Source organism: Orbicella faveolata, unplaced genomic scaffold, assembly GCF_042242905.1.
Source record: "Orbicella faveolata isolate gen_17 unplaced genomic scaffold, um_ofav_v1 contig_13, whole genome shotgun sequence".
NCBI classification, from domain to species: domain Eukaryota; kingdom Metazoa; phylum Cnidaria; class Anthozoa; order Scleractinia; family Merulinidae; genus Orbicella; species Orbicella faveolata.
The window spans coordinates 15,639,434-15,657,401 of NW_028301540.1; the positions used below are offsets into that span (position 1 = coordinate 15,639,434).

General features: G+C 40.1%; 4 protein-coding genes across 4 annotated transcripts; 1 reads left to right on the forward strand and 3 right to left on the reverse strand.

Moving 5' to 3' along the window:
• Positions 1–1,296: 1,296 nt before the first annotated feature.
• Positions 1,297–5,240, reverse strand: LOC110046948 (vesicular inhibitory amino acid transporter-like). Its single transcript, XM_020752659.2, has one exon. The coding sequence runs from the start codon at positions 4,922–4,924 to the stop codon at positions 3,479–3,481; it is 1,446 nt and encodes a 481-aa protein (XP_020608318.1). The 5' UTR covers positions 4,925–5,240; the 3' UTR covers positions 1,297–3,478.
• Positions 5,241–6,747: 1,507 nt separating this feature from the next.
• Positions 6,748–10,790, reverse strand: LOC110046951 (vesicular inhibitory amino acid transporter-like). Its single transcript, XM_020752663.2, has one exon. The coding sequence runs from the start codon at positions 10,276–10,278 to the stop codon at positions 8,812–8,814; it is 1,467 nt and encodes a 488-aa protein (XP_020608322.2). The 5' UTR covers positions 10,279–10,790; the 3' UTR covers positions 6,748–8,811.
• A 1,360-nt stretch (positions 10,791–12,150) lies between these two features.
• Positions 12,151–14,344, reverse strand: LOC110046955 (vesicular inhibitory amino acid transporter-like). The gene has a single exon (XM_020752668.2). It carries the CDS (start codon positions 14,342–14,344, stop codon positions 12,896–12,898), a length of 1,449 nt encoding a protein of 482 aa, XP_020608327.1. The 3' UTR covers positions 12,151–12,895.
• Positions 14,345–14,923: 579 nt separating this feature from the next.
• Positions 14,924–17,926, forward strand: LOC110046954 (vesicular inhibitory amino acid transporter-like). The gene has a single exon (XM_020752667.2). It carries the CDS (start codon positions 15,109–15,111, stop codon positions 16,612–16,614), a length of 1,506 nt encoding a protein of 501 aa, XP_020608326.2. The 5' UTR covers positions 14,924–15,108; the 3' UTR covers positions 16,615–17,926.
• The last annotated feature ends 42 nt before the right edge of the window (positions 17,927–17,968 follow it).

Sequence of the window (17,968 nt, forward strand, 5' to 3'; positions counted from 1 at the left end):
ACATTCGTTGATGGTGAAACCACGGTACTGTTGGTTTTTCAAACTTGAGTTAAAATAGTCTAAATAAATTTTGCTTAGCTTGGCAGCGGCGGTTGTGGCATAAACTCATTTTATGAGAAAACATATCTATCTTTGCAAAGTAAGTAAGGAAAATAGTGCTTTCTAGATCTAGAGGTAATTAAGAAGATTGAAAAAATGTCTGAGCAGCTGCATGGACTTGGTAGACTGTAAGTCATACCTATTTTTTTGCTTTTGGAGTATTTCCTCATTTGGCTGGTTTATTTTAAGTTATGAAGTAAAATGTTAAAGTTGGCTTGTCAAATTTCTCTTCATTTAATAAGTTTGAATTCTGAAAGAGTTGGTTTGCGTCAGCAAGGCATTCAGAATCACAAGGCTATCACACAACCTTGAAATTTTAATGATTTTGATTTGCAAGTTTTTGTATGGACTCTTGTGCCTCAACACTGATCTGCTGCACGCAGGTATATTAAGTTTCAAATCTGCAGATCTGATTAATTCCCTCATTGTTCCCTGGCCTATGGCCAATTGCCTCTGCCTGCAGGGAATCATGGTAGTTGTTTCATCATCTTGGACCGATGTATTTGTTTTCATGAAATATACTACAACTACCCTGATTTCCTATAAAACATAATGGACTGTATAATGTAACTGATAACAAATCTGGTCCAACAGGCAATTGTAGCATAGAGATTGGTTTCAGAATTATAGTTTGACAACTGCCAACCATTGTCAATTTCTTGATTTTATTACACGTTAGAAGACAGCCCTAAGAAAATACGTGTGCTGATTGGTTAAAAATTGTGTTTCTATAACTCAATAGAAACACAGAACTAGCATGAGCTGTTGAAGTAATGATGGTGCGAGCAAAGCGAATTTTGATAATCAAAGTTAACAAGTTGTTTTCCTTTTTCGTCTCTGTGTTTTCTAAAAGAAATAGAAAACATGTTCTCTGTGTTTCTATCAAGTTATAGGAACACTCATGAAAGTTTGGGAGAAGTCGAAAAAGCTGTGGAAACACATGCCTAGAGCTTGTGTTTCCACAGCATTTCTCATTCTCCCAAACTTCTTACAACTGAATAGAAACATGTTACATGTTTTCTATTTCTTAATTGTGAAAATTTATTGGTGACTGGTTTGAATCATGTGCTCTTAATGATCAGTTGACGTGCGCAAGACCAGATAACTTTTTCTGGACTGGCTCACATCAACCTCTTTAATGCCATAAACATCAGCTTGCATGGAGCCCCTGTACAAAAATAATGACAAGTTTCAATGTACATCTTGAAATAATAATTATGGTTTTATTGGGCAAAAAATAAACACAGTTGCTTACTAAACACACAGCCTCTGTTATTACATGTCCATGTACTGATAAGTACTTATGTAAATTATACAGCGTAATATATAATTGCATGTAGAAGAAACAAAACACCAATGATTGTTTGCTCCAATTTCCCTATTTGTGAGAATATACTCTTCATGCATGTAGTCTCCATTTCATCCCCACCTATTGCTTTCTCCCAGGAGCCATTAGAGAGCTTAAGCAACCGCAATGGCAACCCCAAGGACAATGTAAAAATATGAATTCATACTCAACCAAGAATCTCTCACTGTCTATCACTGTCACTGCTATCCCAAAACTAATATGTTTTAAAATTCGAAAAAGATATTTTCAAATTTTAACAAGAATTCCCAAGAATTATAATGTACGTGCATAACCTGTTTGTTTGGTGACATTCCTGTTGCTAATGCCATTGTGGTACTCCCTATAAACCTGGAGAAGGACAGGAAAGGAAGGGGAGGAGGCAGCTTAAATTTAAGCTAATTTTCACATATTTTGACCAATAATAAATTGATACCCCTATTACTCTATGTCATGGGAACCCAAGGTTTAACTTACTTAACACCATGCACAAGCTACAAAGCAGTGTGAAATCTAAACAGAGGCACTAACGGCTATGACCTAAGAAAGATGCTTGTCTTTGACTGATGGCTCTTTGCAGAGATGCCAACCTTAAAAAATCAAACTCTGGGAGATTGTCAATTTTTCATTCTTGATCCTAAAAAAGGTGTTAAAAGCAGAGTCGTGCTGATTCAAACAATAAACTACCTCAAATATCCAAAATGTTTTCCCCTGAAAAATGCCAAAAATCAGCCAAAAAAATGTAAAAAAAGGTTTCAGCATGTTCCTTCATATCCAGGAGATTTGGAGACCTGTACAGAAGACCAGCTGATTCAGTCTGTGACTAGGAGACTCCTGGATAATCGGGAAGAGTTAACATGGATGTTCTTGTGCACTGGATCTTCAGGTAAAAATATTAATTAAATAACTGTGTATCCTTATTCTTTCTGTATCACTTAATTAAAGAGCAAGTGTCACGCAATATTCTGTTTGTGTGGTACTTTCCTCATTCATGCCACCGGTATATTTAAATATACTGGGAACTGTGAAAATTTCCCGACCTCTACTCCCTTAACTCATAATGGGTGCTATGTTAAAACTCTTCTATTTTGAATCAATGCTATCAGAACTCATGAAAAATAATTAACTCATCACATATATTAGGAGATTTTTGGCACACAAAATTTTGCTTCAAAATATTACTTGTTTTATTAGCTCTCCATATCCTGCTCCATAGAAGTGAAATTTTCAAGAAACTCTGAACATGCAGCTCACAATTTGTACCCTTTGAAGAAACTTTGACAAAAATTCAGCACCTGTTAGAGACACTTGAGTCTTAAAAGCAGGACCTGTCTGAAAATACTCAAAAAAACCACAAGTTGCTATTTGTCTATGTTATGAAAAGAGACAATGACTGACATTTTATACTGAGTTTTGGGGTTAGAATCAGGAATCTAAACTGCATTGTGTGCTGTTAGGAAATATCCATAACTATGAAGGCAGACTTGAAGAGCCATTATACTTTTAAAAGAAAGCATAAAGCTAGGCTGGAATTTCTAGAGGGGTGCACTAACAGGTCATAGACCTCCCATGCATGGGAGGAGTATGGATATTTTGTAGAATCATACATCAGGCATTATGGAATATCTGGCAGTCAGGGAAACAAGTACTTGCTGATGATGGCTGGCAACATTCAGCTCCAGAAAATTTGATTTTCATACCTGAAATTGCTAAACAATACTACATACCCTGGTTTGACTGTTTTAGAATGTTCAAGAGTCCTTAAACAATTTATTAATTGATGTTGATTTCCCAAAAGGGCACTTGTTCCCATGAGTAATGTTTTGCCCAAATGTTCACAGCCTCTGGTTAATTACCAATAATGAGCTATGAGATTCTCCATGAATATCAGCAGATTTAATTTCTGTCCCTTATTTCCCACAAATCAGTTTGTAAATAGAACAGTATCTTTTATATAGGACATTTTCAAATTGTTTGTTCAGCTCACAATTCTAGTAGTTCCAGTCAATAGATCCCCATTTGATAACAGATGAATTAAAATCCAGTAAAAGCATTTGCTAGCTGTTTGCCGGTAAATACAATGCCAAGAGCCCCGCAAATGAGGCCCAAAACGATGACAGAAACCCTTACCACTATGTTGTACCATTTGAGCTCATTCCATTTCAGAACCATGTGGAAAAGACAGGGGAACACAAAACAGAGACAGGTACCAGTAAAGCTACCCACTAAGCCCATGAATAAGCCAAAATGTGGTACGACTATCGCCATCAATAGACCAAAGGTCAGGACTAATGGGCGCGATAATATGATCCAAAACCAGTGATTCCCTGAATCTTTATGCAGGTGTGGAAAGTACGGCAGGATCTGGTGATCAAGTGTTTCCAGCACAATGTAGCTAACGATAGGGAAAGCTGTGAACACATTTGTTACAACCAAGGCATTGGCCAGAATGTAGAATACCCGATTGGTTTTGAGGTTGACAGTGATGGCTTGCTCGGTACCTTCTCCAAATCGTAGCACAGGAAGAAGGCCAAAAGCAACTTTGACTACTGCTGCCAGTAGGAATGCAACGTTCATCATCATCGGATACTGCTTAGGGTGCTTCATGCTTCCCTCTACTCCTGGGAACACTGCATGGGCAGTGTAGCTGAAGACAATGACGCCAAATCCAACAGGGAAGGTATTGATGTCAAATGTAGGAATGTTGTCAATAGACATATCCTTGTACTGGGTGATTGAGTAGATGATGATTGTAAAGATGGATGACATCAGTGCGAACACTGAGATCATGCTGATCCAAGCAATCACTGATACCCGACGGAGAAAAAAGGTAGGAAGAGCGATGCATGCGCTGATGGAAGACCAGGTGTAGATATCAAACGGGGCATACTTGTATAAGATATCATTAAAAATGGTACCCAGTAAGACAAGGTAAGTGATGATACCACCATACATCTCAATAAACTGCACCAAACTCACAATGCGGTTCCCCCACCCGGGCCAGACGGCTTCTCCGACTTCTGGGTAGTTGACTCGGACTCGCTTCACCTTCCCCGTGCGCTTGGACTTTTCATATAAACACTCGATCAACAACTTCCCGGTGTAGCAACACAAAAAGGCGATGAGCGCATTGGCGGCAACGGCCGCCCATCCACCCATCCGCACGGCGTACGGTACCCCAAGGATGCCCGTTCCTTGGATGAGGTTTGTGACATTCCAACCCGCGAGGAAAGCCGAGGCACGTCGATCATCTGAAGGCTTTTCCAGCAGCGAAACGGTCATGGTCGCCAACTTTAGCTTGTGTACGCTCTGAGAGAAGCCGCCTCGCGATAAACTCCCTCCGGCGATGCCCGAATTCGTTCTCGATCTCACATCATCTTGCACCGACAACAGAGGTGAATGTTCGTCCAAGGGTACGACTGTCGCTTGGTTTTGTGCGGTCATGGCGATGCCTTCGTTGCCCTGCTGTTCGGACGCCATGTCTGGGCGAAGATCTTTTGACTTCCTTTTCTATCTTTTCAGTTAACCAGTTGCAAATCGTGTGTGGAAGTAATCCTGTTGAAGGCGAAACTTGCAAACAACAATTGAATCGTATTTACAAGACGGCGATTGTAGGACGCGAAGATCTCTTGTCTTCTTTTGCTGTCGTTTCAAGTTAAGCTATTGTGCTAAACTCTCTCGTTGGAACTGTCCTGGCTTAGCCTAGGTCTGCAAAAACTGGTTGTATTGATTGCATGATACTCGTAACAAGTTCGCCGGAGACTGAGCTTGAATATTGACCTTTGTCCGCGTGGCGGTGTTGTGTTACTGTTTACCTTTGTTTACCTGTATTCCGGCTAATTTAGCTGTCCTTCAGAGAAGTCTTCAGAATATTTGAACATTATATAAAAACAGGCATTTGCGACTATAAGAACAGACTTCACTCACTTAACTCCAGTACTGGTCACTTAATTATTTCTGTCACGTAGCTTCCAAGTGTTTTGTCTTTGTGTCTGAAACGTACATGTACAGTGTAGTTGTTGATCTGGCGCAAGAATGGTCCTATTGATTACATATGCGCACTTTATAGGCGGCTTGGAATAACTTTCTTCTCCTTTTCTTTTCTTTTTCTTTTCTTTCCTTTTTGCTCATCTGAAATTAGTGAGTCCCGCGATTTCGGGACGACGCCTGAAATACAAAGTAGAAAGAACTGAATTTAAAAGAACTGTGATAGATATTTTTTTCTGTTTTTTAGAAACGATTCGATGCTCCCGTGTTCGAAGCTGCCAAACCATGGATAGTCCACTATCCATGGCCAAACTGATCGTGACGAGTCACGAGTTACCCTTAATACAGAATAAGAGGCTACTGTACTCTTTTTGGTCGTCTTTCGGTTCGGCTTCGGTCAATACGTTCCATGCATGATCGTGGCACGGGTTTATTCCCATATGAAAAGTGCGGGGGATGCCCGTCGTACCTAAGCGGTTTTGGCACCTCTTAATGGTGTTCAGCCTCACAAGGTCCACGGCGGGAGTTTTTTAGGGTATTGAGCCGAATTAAAACATGACAAGAGATACCGTAGCTGAAATGATTTTACAACGCTGGACAACTTTTAATCAATCTCCGACGGCTACATTCGCATAAAGTAAAGGAAAAACAAAATAAGCTATTCATAAGTAAATTTAAACGAAAAAAAAAAAAGACAATTGTTTCAATGACAAAAGAAAAAGCACTAACACCAATGAGTAGCTCAATTGAAACAACAAGATGACGACCAATTTAGCGAGTAGAAGGTATTTGAAGCAATCGTCCTCATCACTATCAAAACTTATAAAAGCCTCGGAATTGGTACCTCTTAGGGGTGAAAAAAGTTTCAAGCCACGCCCACAAAAGGGATCTTGGTATCTCAGTAAGGGATTGTTTTCAAAATTTCCAACGGGGGTCTAAATCAGGACCGCCAAATTCCAGAGGACACTCAAACCATGAACACTTCGCATTTCTTGAACAGTTTTTGGTTATTATCCAATAGGGGCATTTGATATAAACAGAGGGATTAGCGTCAAAAAGACGCTAATCCCCTTGTCTGTATCAAGAGCCCTTATTGGATAATCATCAAAAAATGCACACAACTGTCACATGATCACAGGCTATTGCTAACTGGACACCTTTGAAGTGGTCTAGTCTTTCCGCTCTGATCCTTTATAGTCTAGCTGGACTGTCTAGTCCGTCTGTGTGGCAGAGACTCGGAGAGAGGGAATGAACTGATTTATCTCGAGCCGGGACATCTACAGTTGGTTTCTCGATTCAAGACAGACCAAGGACAGTTTGAAACAGTCAATAGATAGTTTACTGAACTGAAGCTGCTACATCTTTGTGGAAAACAAAATAAGTTGTGGTTCAAATACAAGTTCTCGTGTCTTGGTCTTTTTTGTTTCTGCTGAACTATGACAGACCTTCTAGAAGTCGTTTCCAATATTACTTCCCTGGCTTCGTTCGAGGGACATGAATAAACGAAAGATTAAGCACAGCCGGTCGACTTGTGGCAAGTGTAAACTACCACCGGGACACACATACCACCTTGAATCCTGCATTAAACAGCCATGCTAACCGCTTTACGTCGAATAATACTGTAGTTACACAAGACCACGTCTAAATTCAGTCTCGGCGTGTATTGTTGTTTATCTTTATTTTAATAAGCTTTAATAGCAAAATTTCTTGGACGAGAAAGTGACCTATGTCTTTAGGCTTTTCGTGTTTTTTGTTAATTTTTTCCCACCTTTCCTTTTTCTCCATTTCTTATCTTTTTGCTACAGTTGTTGACCTTCCAGTGTGCTTGCTGCCAATTCATGTGTATAGTTGGGGGAAATTTTGCTCCGAGATTTTGACTCACATTGCTGAGCATTTTCGTGCATATTTCACGCTCAATTGACTTAATGACTCTGATCTGGGTATCATTGAAGATAATTTTTTTTCCTGCTGCAGAACTTGAGTATAGAACAAAGGCTAACGTTCATTACGGGCGGCAATAGCGTCAATGGATTAAGGGAGTTTTCTCCAGGGAGGGAAGCGGTGATTTATTCCTTTCTTCACTTTGACAAAGGAAAAAAAAAATTGAAACATCATGTGACAAAATGAGTATGAAAAAAAGGGACTGTAAGTGAAAGCACCAAGTTCTTATGGATGACATGAAACTTTAACACTTAAATTAATTATATTCCCAGCAGACTGATACATGCTTAAAATGCCTGCAAATAGTTGTTGTACATGAAATGACAGTTGAAAAATATGGTTACATACATTTTGGCATTATTGCAAATATTGTATGTACATGTGGCACTGCCACACCACTAACAAGTAAATTTAGAAAATTTTAGTGTAAAATATCAAAGGTGCCCAATCAAATCCTTGCCCCTCACTTGAGGTTAAACTGAATAGTTAAAAAAAAACATTTAGCTTTCTCTAGCATGGTCTTGCATAATTGGTATTTTGGCTTTTGTTCATAACCATGAAAAGCTGTTCGCCCAAAAGCAAAAAAGAAATCCTAACCATTTCAAATTTAACATCCCAAGAGATTGTAATCCTTTTTGTTGGCACCAAGAATCAAGATCTCTGACCTTTTCTGATTTGCAAGTTTGCTATAAACAGTTACTGAAAGATTTTGCCGAAAACTAATTGGCTGAAAATAAACTGAGAATGAGTACTCTGCACCTGCTTTAAAAAATAAGCTGTTGCCAGAGGTTGCATTTCTTGATGCTGACTAAAAGGATTGTGGCCTCCGGGGACAAGAATGGCGAAAGCTAACTAAGACTTAAGGCCCATTTACACAGAAAATTTTTGCTACCATTTTGGTCAGGATTTCCTTTGAGTTTTTTGCTGCACTTGTGTTGCAACCAGCTGCAACCTCAGTGCAATTTAAGCATGACATCATTAGACTTTCTATGTATTTTAACACACATGTTGTCCCAGAGTATCTACAGTCATCTCACAATGACACTAAAATCACCAAATCACACTGAGAACATAGCTGGTTTACATACATATTTAAGTTGCGATCCAAGTGCAACAGAAATCTTGAATTTCAGTTATCTATGTCTAGCAAATAAATTCACACCAGATAACTAATTTAGTATTTTATAATATTTATAAAATGTTTTGTGATTCAGGCTACAAAAATCCATTTGGGTGAGTGATGATTCCTGTACAAAAGTGCACTTTTCTACAGTAACAACTAACACTAAAATGTTGTTTTAAAAATAAACCCTTTGCTATTTTATCCTTGCAACCCAGTCAAAATTTGTCAACAAAATTTCAAGAGTGATTAATAAAATAAGCCCTGAAAAATTTACTATAAATTGATATCAACAAAAAAATATGTTTTCAATCATTGTTTATATGTTCCCTTTCGATGCATTTACCAGTTCAATAGTAGAAAATACCACTCCAAGGATTCCACAGCCAATACCAAACACTGTGACAAGAACTCTGCAAACTACCTGGAACCAGTTAAGCTTCTTCCACTTCAGCTTGAGATGGAAAACACAAGGAAATATGAAACACAAGCTGGTTCCTGTTAGGCTTCCAAGCAGGCCCATAACCAGACCAAAATGAGGAACAGTGATTGCCAGGAAGACACCAAAAATAAGGAGCAACGGCCTTGTGAGAATCAACCAAAACCAATGGAAACCGGACTCTTTGGACAGGTGAGGAAAATGAGGAAGCATTTTGTTGTCCCAGGTCTCCAACACTACGAACATGACAAGAGGAAAAGCAAGGACGACATTGGCAATCACAAAGGTGTTGGAGAGAATGTAGAAGACAGAACTGGTCTTGATGTTGATGGTTATGGCCTGGTTAAGCTCTTGTCCATATCGAAACACACCCATAAGGCCCAGAATCAGTTTTGTAATTGTCGAGTTTGCAAACGCAACATTCAACATCATGGGATACTGTTCAGGATATCGCATGCTTCCTTCCACCCCTGGGAACACGGCGTGTGCTGTGAAGCTGAACACTATGATGCCAAATCCAACCAGGAAGGAGTTCAACTGGAAACCTGGCATGTTGTGGACACTCATCTTGTCGTACTGCGTAACACAATAGATGATGATTGTCAGGACTGCGGAGAACAGGGAGAAAACTGAAATCATGCTGATCCAGGCGATTACTGACACTCGAGTGATAAAGATTCCAGGAAGGACAAAACAGCCCACAAGCACAGACCATTCATAGACATTCATGGAGGTTCTGTTGTGAAACAAGTCAAGAAAGATAGAGGCCATTAGCACAATGTATGTCACCGCTATTCCAGACATCTCGCACACCTGCACAATGCTGACGATCTTGTTCCCCCATCCGGGCCAAAAGGCTTCGCCAACATCCGGGTAGTTGACCCTTACTCTTTTCTTTTGACCCGTGCGCTTGGAGTCTTCGTACAGACACTCGATCAAAAACTTGCCAGTGTAACAACAAAGGTAACCGCAAATGAGAATAGACACAACAGCGGCCCACCCTCCCAGTTTCACAGCATACGGTATGCCCAAAATCCCCGTGCCTTGGATAAGATTTGTTACATTCCAACCGGCGAGAAACGCTGAAGCTCTGCGATCGTCGGAGGGTTTTTCGATCAAGGACATAGTCATTGTCGCGGAACGTAATCTCATTAAACTACGGGACAGTGCCATTCTTGATAAGCTTACTCCGAGAAAGCTCTTCCCAACTTCAGGTTCGCCCCGAGTCAAAGGCGCCTTCTCTCCCAACGGTACGACAGTTGGCCCCGATGGCCCCAAAGCGATCTCTTCACAAGGTTGTCTAACTCTTGGGGTTGGTGTTGCAAGCAGAGGGGAGTTTTCCGCCATTGTTGATTGTTTCCGTTCTCGGTGTCCTGCTGTGTTTTAAGGTTGTTCGCCACGTGTAGATTTCTGTAAACAGTTCTTGCATCAAAAGGCAAACACGTACTTGAGATTCTCTTACCCGTTGTTGCCTTTGTGACGTACATCTAGACATCCTTGGTGTGTGTTTTTCACGTGTTCTTGTTTTCCAAGGGGAAACTAGGACCAACCAACTAGCCAATCACAGAACCAAACACTTCGTACATTGTCCTTTGTTTACAACAAAATCTTAAAAAACCCTAGTCGTTGTATTTGTTCATCAAAACAAGAGAAGAGTACATTAAAACTACAAAGTTCTCTTTATAAAAATTATGCGTTCCTTCACGGCGTTTCAACAACAAATTAGATCCAGACGTCACGCGTCACACAACACTTCTCTCGGGGAGTGAGTCTCGCGGTACGCTGCGCCTGCTTGCATCCGGTTTTTCGAGAAAAACAATAACAACACTGCGTTCGCAGGTTACAATGTAGGCTCAATTTCCACCGCTTTCTCGAGTCGGTCTATGTTCCTCCCCGAGAAGAGCTGGTAATCGAGCCTAGTTATGATGGTGAGAATGAAATAAGAAGTAAAACCACCCCTCCCCCCAAATCAATGATGAACTGTTGCTATTAAAACCCAAAACGCGCCTTTTTTTCCATTATTGAAATGGGGGGAGGGGTGGTGTTAAATTTTCATGTAAATTGTCCAATATTGTAGCTTTGGGCTGGGATTGGAAAATCATTTTAGACGCCTGGTGGAAAATATGAAATTGTTTCATTGGCATTAAACTCAATGTTGGGACATGAAGAACTTATCAACTCACATTTCTAGTGACTCTGTAGTGAGTGAAAATTGATGTTCTCTAAGCCCTAAGCTGAGTCAAAACCTGTCTAAATCAAATTTTTGGAATAGCTGGGTTCTACCAAGCCACTGCATATTTCCAATAAATTATTTTTTTTTTCCTGAAATGAAATAGGTACCATTAAGTCAATATTTTGGTTTGGTCACAGTCAGACACATCCTCAGGAACCCAAGGGCAGGTGGTCAGGTAAGGAGGAAAGTCACTAGATTGGATGCCAGTCCATTCCAGGGATCCTCCCCAGAATTAATTTCACCGGTACCCATTTATACACCTGGGTGGAGAGAGGCACTGTGAGAGTAATGTCTTGCCCTGAAGAACATAAGTAACCCCAGCCATGGTTTGAACCCAGACCACTTGATCTGGAGTCCAACACACCAACCATTAGGCAAGTGGTTTGTGCTACAGACAATGTTGAAATTTATATTTCCTTTAGTTTACTGTATACATGAAATTCATAATGGCAATACCAAAATGCAGTCCAGTGAAGGAGTGTATATATTGCTGCATGTTTACATCTGTGAAATGATATAGTCAAGGATGTTTTATATAACAACAAAACACGCAAATTCTAAAAATAGAATACAAATTATTGGAGCCCTGCAAGAGTCAGACAACATAAGTGTTTTCTGAGAGAAATAGGAGGCCAAGGGACGCCAAATTTTTGTTTTAAAAATTGCTCTAGGAACACTTGCTTACATGCTTGAAAGAGCTTCAAATTTTTCACCATTTCGTTTTGTTTGTCCGAGTTTGAGTTATAACATCACTTGTGCATTTTGGTATTGGCCACATTTTCCTCAGACATGGGTAAATTTTGGTTATATTTAAACCATTTTCTGTTAACTGACTGTTATTTGCAGCCCTACACTGGATGTTTAAAAGTTTATTTGTACCATAAAATTCTCCTGACCTGATGATTCAAGAGCGAGTCTGGCTAATCTTGATTTTTGTTTCAGTTGCTCAGGCTTATTTCTGTGAATATACAAGAAGGGCACACGAGTCAAGATAAATTTATTTTTGTTTTATTTAAATATGCATTTTCATTATCTGATATAATCACAATCATGCTAGTAATAACTTGTGAGCAAAGACTCTGGTGAGTCCACTGGTCCTTTACAAACCAAATTATTCAACACTTATTTTCCAAAACCACTGCTTTTGCGACACATAGCTAGCAAAACTTTCCAACACCAAGTAACTATTCCATGTTGTTAGGGAGCACATACATATTTTACCAGGTGACTCAAAAATTTTATATCAGTAGATTTGAAAGCAATCAAGACCACCATACATAATTCGAAACCAAAAATAATGGAAAATGCTCAGAAACTTTAGTAATTCACCATTATCTGTAAATAAAGTGGTTCTTCACCCTTCTTGGACTTCTCTCTACTTTTAAAATAACTGTTTTCAATGTTGCATTTGACAAGCATGGTGTATTAATAGATATTTACTCTTAACTTGTCTCTGAACATAATATTGCAAATTATAAATCAGGGTCATCAAAAAGTTCATTCTTTATAATTGTGCAAACTCTAACTCAGTATCTTTCCTTCATTTTTGTGCAGAGAGATTTTGGGAATGTCAAACACATGCCATTAAATATTTACACAAATATGTTTTTACCCAAGTGAAGATTAAAAAATATGTAGACAAATAATCACATTTTTGGTTATACCCATTCATCAAGTAAATGTTAATGTTTGCCTTCCAAATGATATGTCTTTAAACATATGTCTATCATTTTAACCAAAAGTGAATGCCTTTGCAAGCTCTCTTCCCGAAAACACCAATCCAAAACCGCCACATACTAAACCAAACAACACGACCACAATCTTAAGCAGAATGCTGTACCAAGGAGTGGTATCCCATTTTAAGATCATGTGGAAAACACAGGGGAAAACAAAAGAAAGGCAAGTACCCGTGAAACTTCCGACCAGACCCATTAACAGACCAAAGTGTGGCACAATAATGGCCAGGAACAAGGCAAAAGTGAGAAGCATGACACGGGTGAGCAGCAACCAAAACCAGTGGTAATTGCTTTCCTTGCTGAGATGTGGAAAATATGGTAAAATCTTAACATCCCATGTTTCTAAAACGACAAACATGCAAAGAGGGAAGGCCAGGAAGACATTGGTCACAACAAGGGCTGTGGTGACGATGTTAAAGATTGGACTGTTGTTCATGCTGACTGTGATGACTTGTTTAGTTTCGCCGCCAAATCTGAGCACTGACAACAGACCAAGCAGCATTTTCACCACTGCAGCCAGAGCAAATGCTGCGTTCATCATCATGGGAAACTGTTTTGGTTCTCTCATGCTACCCTCCACGCCAGGAAACACAGCATGTGCACAGTAACTGAAGACAATGATGCCAAAACCGATGGGGAACTTCTCCGGGTCGAAGGGAGGAATGTTGGAGAGGTGCATGTCACGATATTCAGTTATGCAGTAGATGATGATGGTAGCGATGCTGGACAACAAAGCAAACACAGAGATCATGCTGATCCAGGCGATCACTGAAACGCGGGTGATAAAGATTCCTGGTAACGCAACGTAAGCACACACCACGGCCCACTGGTAAATGTCCAGGGGTGTCTTTCCGTTCAAGATGTCGCTGAATACCGTGGCAAGGAGAACGATATACATAATAACGCCACCGAACATCTCACACACCTGAACAACGCTGACTATTCTGTTGCCCCAGCCTGGCCATGCCGCTTCGCCGACCTCCGGGTAGTTTACGTGGACTCGTTTGCGCACACCGGTCCGTTTAGATTCCACGTACAGACAGTCCACCAGAAGCTTACCGGTGTAGCAGCAGATTCCGGCTACTATAACAATGACAGCTACAGCAGCCCAGCCGCCCATCATGACTGCATACGGCACACCGAGAATGCCTGTTCCCTGAATAAGATTTGTCACATTCCACCCGGCAAGCAAAGCAGACGCATGGCGATCGTCCGACGGTTTCTCCAAGACCGACACGGTCATTGTAGCACTACGTAGTTTTCGCATGCTCTCAGCGATGCCTGACTTCCTGAAGCTCACCCCATGGTCGTCAGTTGGAGCGAACAACAGAGGTGAATCTTCGTCGACGGTCTGCACAGATGGTTTGTGTAATGAGATCGCTTCGTTGTTGTCATGGTTTGTTGGGCTTGTGGACAGAATTGAAGCTGTGGTTTCACTGTCCATTTTTCTTTCAACTTCCAACTTTCCGAGCGTTTCCCCCGAATGTCCTACGAAAATTAGTTAAACTCGGGTCTAGACAGCTTTTACAAACAGGAACTGTGTACAAATTGGTTAGCCCCTCTGTAATTTCATGTCCCAAAACAAGATAAAACTGATCTTCTCGTTATCACATGTGAGTTCTTTGTTGTAGCTGCTCGCACTCCTATTACGGTCATCAAGACGACAATCGTGCAAAGTTAAACCAATCAGATTGGAGATTTCACCATGGACAGTCACAAACGCGTGACATGACCTTGACAGGCCCAAGCGGCTTTTTCGCGACCTCTGGATCGATTGTCTACGTTTATATGGTGACTAATTCATTTTCGATCCACAAAAAAATGTTTTTTCTTTTACCTTCAATTGAGCGAGTCTTGATTTTCCGGTTGATTCGCAAAAATTGCACGTGCTTTTGTTGTGGAGGTTGCAGTCCTTTTACGGAAATAGAAGGCGGGGGACTAGACTAGTGAAAACCAATCAAAATTTGATTATTGTGTTACAGCGTGACGAGTCTTCAGTAGCTGAAATAATATGCGGTATTTTGTCTGTTGATCTTTAGTGGTCGTCTAAGTTGCGGTTGAGTTGGTTACCATATCTTGATTTCTCTGTGATTTCTATTTTGCCGAATCAAATTGGCGACAGGATTCAAAATAAGCTGATGTCCAGCTGAGCGATCTGTCCTGCTTCCGAAGGGTGTCAGTGGTATCTTGGTTGTGCTTTTCACCGCAATGGCGGACACGCTGGACGAACTGGAATACAATGAACGTGACTCGCAACTCGTTTTTTCGAATTCCCTGTCGCCCAAAGATAGTGACAATGAAGATAAGAAGGAGGCAAGCTACGAACTCCGAAAAGTCGACAAAAACAAGCAATGGCAATCTACTGAAAGAACGCCTCTGGTACGAACCACTGACCCTGACGAGCCAGTACCGCGGTCCGCATGGAACACGAATTTCAAACGATTCCGTTCATTTTCCATGTCACATTTTACGGTGTCGTTGGTGGAAAAAGAGTGTCAGGATAGACAAGCATCCGCGTTCTTGGCCGGCTGGAATGTCACCAATCTGATCCAGGGTATGGGTATCCTAGGTGTGCCTTATGCTGTCCGAGAAGGAGGAGTGGTAGCAGTCCTCTGTATCTTTATAGTGGCAATATTCTGTAATATTACTGGCATACTACTGGTCGAGTGTTTGTATGAGATCTCTCCCCGCAGCAAGCTGAGAAAGAGAGTGCGCAACTCATATCCTGATGTAGGTGAAGCGGTGTGGCCGGGCGTTGGTGGCAAGGTGGTTAGTGTCGTCCAGACGGTAGAACTCTATGCCGCAGCAGTCCTGTATCTGGTCCTTTTAACCACCATGTTTTCTCAGATTACAAGCAAGTACATACCACTTACATTGAATGAATGGGCTGTGGTCTGTGCCGTTGCTGTGCTTCCAAGTGTCTTCATCACAAGACTGTCTCTTATTGCCTGGATGAGCATGCTGGCTGTGTTTTCACTTATGTCTGCCCTGTTAGTCATGATAGCATATTGTTTTGTGTGCCATGATCAGTGGACAGTGCACAATATTCCATCCTTTGATATCAGTACCTTTCCTGTTGGGTTTGGCATTGTAACATTCAGTTATTGTGCTCACGCAGTTTTTCCTGGAATAGAAGGTAGCATGAGGGAGCCCAAAAAATTCAACAAAATGATGAATGTGTCATTCTTTATCTCAGCTGTTGTCAAAGCAGTGTTTGGCCTCTTTGCCGTGCTGACATTTGGTTTGCTCACAGATCAAGTTTTCACCGTTAACTTGGCAGAAGATGTGCCATTTAACACAGCAGCAACAGCACTTGTTGCATTGAATGTGTTTTTCTCTTTCCCTCTTCCACTGTTTGTTGTGGTAGAAACATTTGACAACACTCTTGGTCCTCATTTTCCACATTTACAGAAAGGAAGAAAACATTACTGGTATTGGTTATTGCTAACAAGAACATTACTTGTAACCTTTGCACTTTTTATTGCCCTTGTCGTACCACACTTTGGTCTGTTGATGGGTTTCGTTGGCAGTTTTACTGGAACATGTCTTTCCTTCACGTTTCCATGCGTAGCCCACATGAAGCTACGATGGAAGTTCCTACGCTGGTATCACATTACAGGCGAGATTGTTCTTATTGTATTTGGGATTATCGCTGGAGGCCTTGGCTTTGTGTATTCAGGGAAAGCTCTTGTGGACTCTTTTCATACTTTCTAGTAATGTGATTTGATTACCTCAAATATGCAGATGCATTTGTAAAGTGGACTGAAATCCAATTTTGAAGCCATTTCTGTTTTATAATCACATCATTCATGGCTTTCAGTTTGATTAAGATTATTACTTTAACTTTTTACCCCTCAAGTTCATTTATGTCTGACCTAAATCTATCGCGAACCTTTAACCGTAATAATTATTGTGTGAAATAATAATATCATCCCCATTGCTTGCAATGCAGGGAATTTAAACTTGGCAATTACATAAGAATTGGACAAATCTGAACTTTGCTTGTTTTCAATACAGTATAAACATGTTGTATGTACAGTGTTATTGTCAAATGTTGAACTGCAACCATTCTGACCATTAACAGGTGAATTTACAGATCATCTAAGGAAAATCTTGTTTTCCTAATAACTGAATTTTTCAAAGGAAATATTGGTGGCCTGTCTTTGAGGGCACAAGACTCTATATCAAGTTTAATTACAGCTTGGGTATCTGTATAATCCTTTTACCGAATAAACTGATCAAAATAAGTTTATAGTCTAGGGTCCATGAGGCAAGTAATAGTGTTTTGTGGCTTTCCTTGTTCTAAAACGGTTCAAGCAAGTGTGTTCTGATCATATTAGTTTAGTCTGATTTTAAGTATTGAATTATGTTTTTGTTCGTGTTAAGTAATACTTGTTGTAAGTAATAATAGGCTATAGGATTGCCAGTAAAGTCAAAGGTATACATATTGAAGGACATATTTATAGTATGCAATCATTTATAGCATTTTAGAGTGAAGATTTTGTAAGAAAATATATATTTTCCAGTGTTGTGTAAATTTATTGCATCTACACATGGTTTGTCACTAGCATTAAAAGGTGATTTTCATCTTGTAATGTATTTTGCACATAGCAATATTTTTCATGTTTGAGAAATGTACTGTTACTCACACAATGGCGGCCCAGTCGTTGAACAATGACTTGAAGTCAAAATTGAATGTTATAGTTTCAAAACTCCTGGAATCATTTTGTGTTGAGTGCACAAGTGGGATTAGATTATTTAACCTGGCAGATCAATCGTCGAGGTAGTGAAAAGATGTTTTGAAACCAAAGCAAATGGGTGCAAGTATGCACAATGAAAATGGGTCTTTCCTAGATTTCTTTGTGAAGACGAACAATAATTTTAAGAATAATATGGAACAGTGACAGATTAATTTAATGAGTAATGTAAATTATGCTAGTTGTGAGTGAGAATAGTTTTATTGTAGACAAGTAGTGTTATCAGAGTGAATAATATTTGTATCCCAATAAATGAACTTTTTATTGAAGTGTCAAATGTATTTAGCACTATTAAATGTGCTAACTGGGGA

What these genes read in the sequence shown, in the direction of transcription:
- LOC110046948 (XM_020752659.2), bottom strand. Translation starts at nt 4,924, where the DNA reads ATGGCGTCCGAACAGCAGGGCAACGAAGGCATCGCCATGACCGCACAA.
- LOC110046951 (XM_020752663.2), bottom strand. Translation starts at nt 10,278, where the DNA reads ATGGCGGAAAACTCCCCTCTGCTTGCAACACCAACCCCAAGAGTTAGA.
- LOC110046955 (XM_020752668.2), bottom strand. Translation starts at nt 14,344, where the DNA reads ATGGACAGTGAAACCACAGCTTCAATTCTGTCCACAAGCCCAACAAAC.
- LOC110046954 (XM_020752667.2), top strand. Translation starts at nt 15,109, where the DNA reads ATGGCGGACACGCTGGACGAACTGGAATACAATGAACGTGACTCGCAA.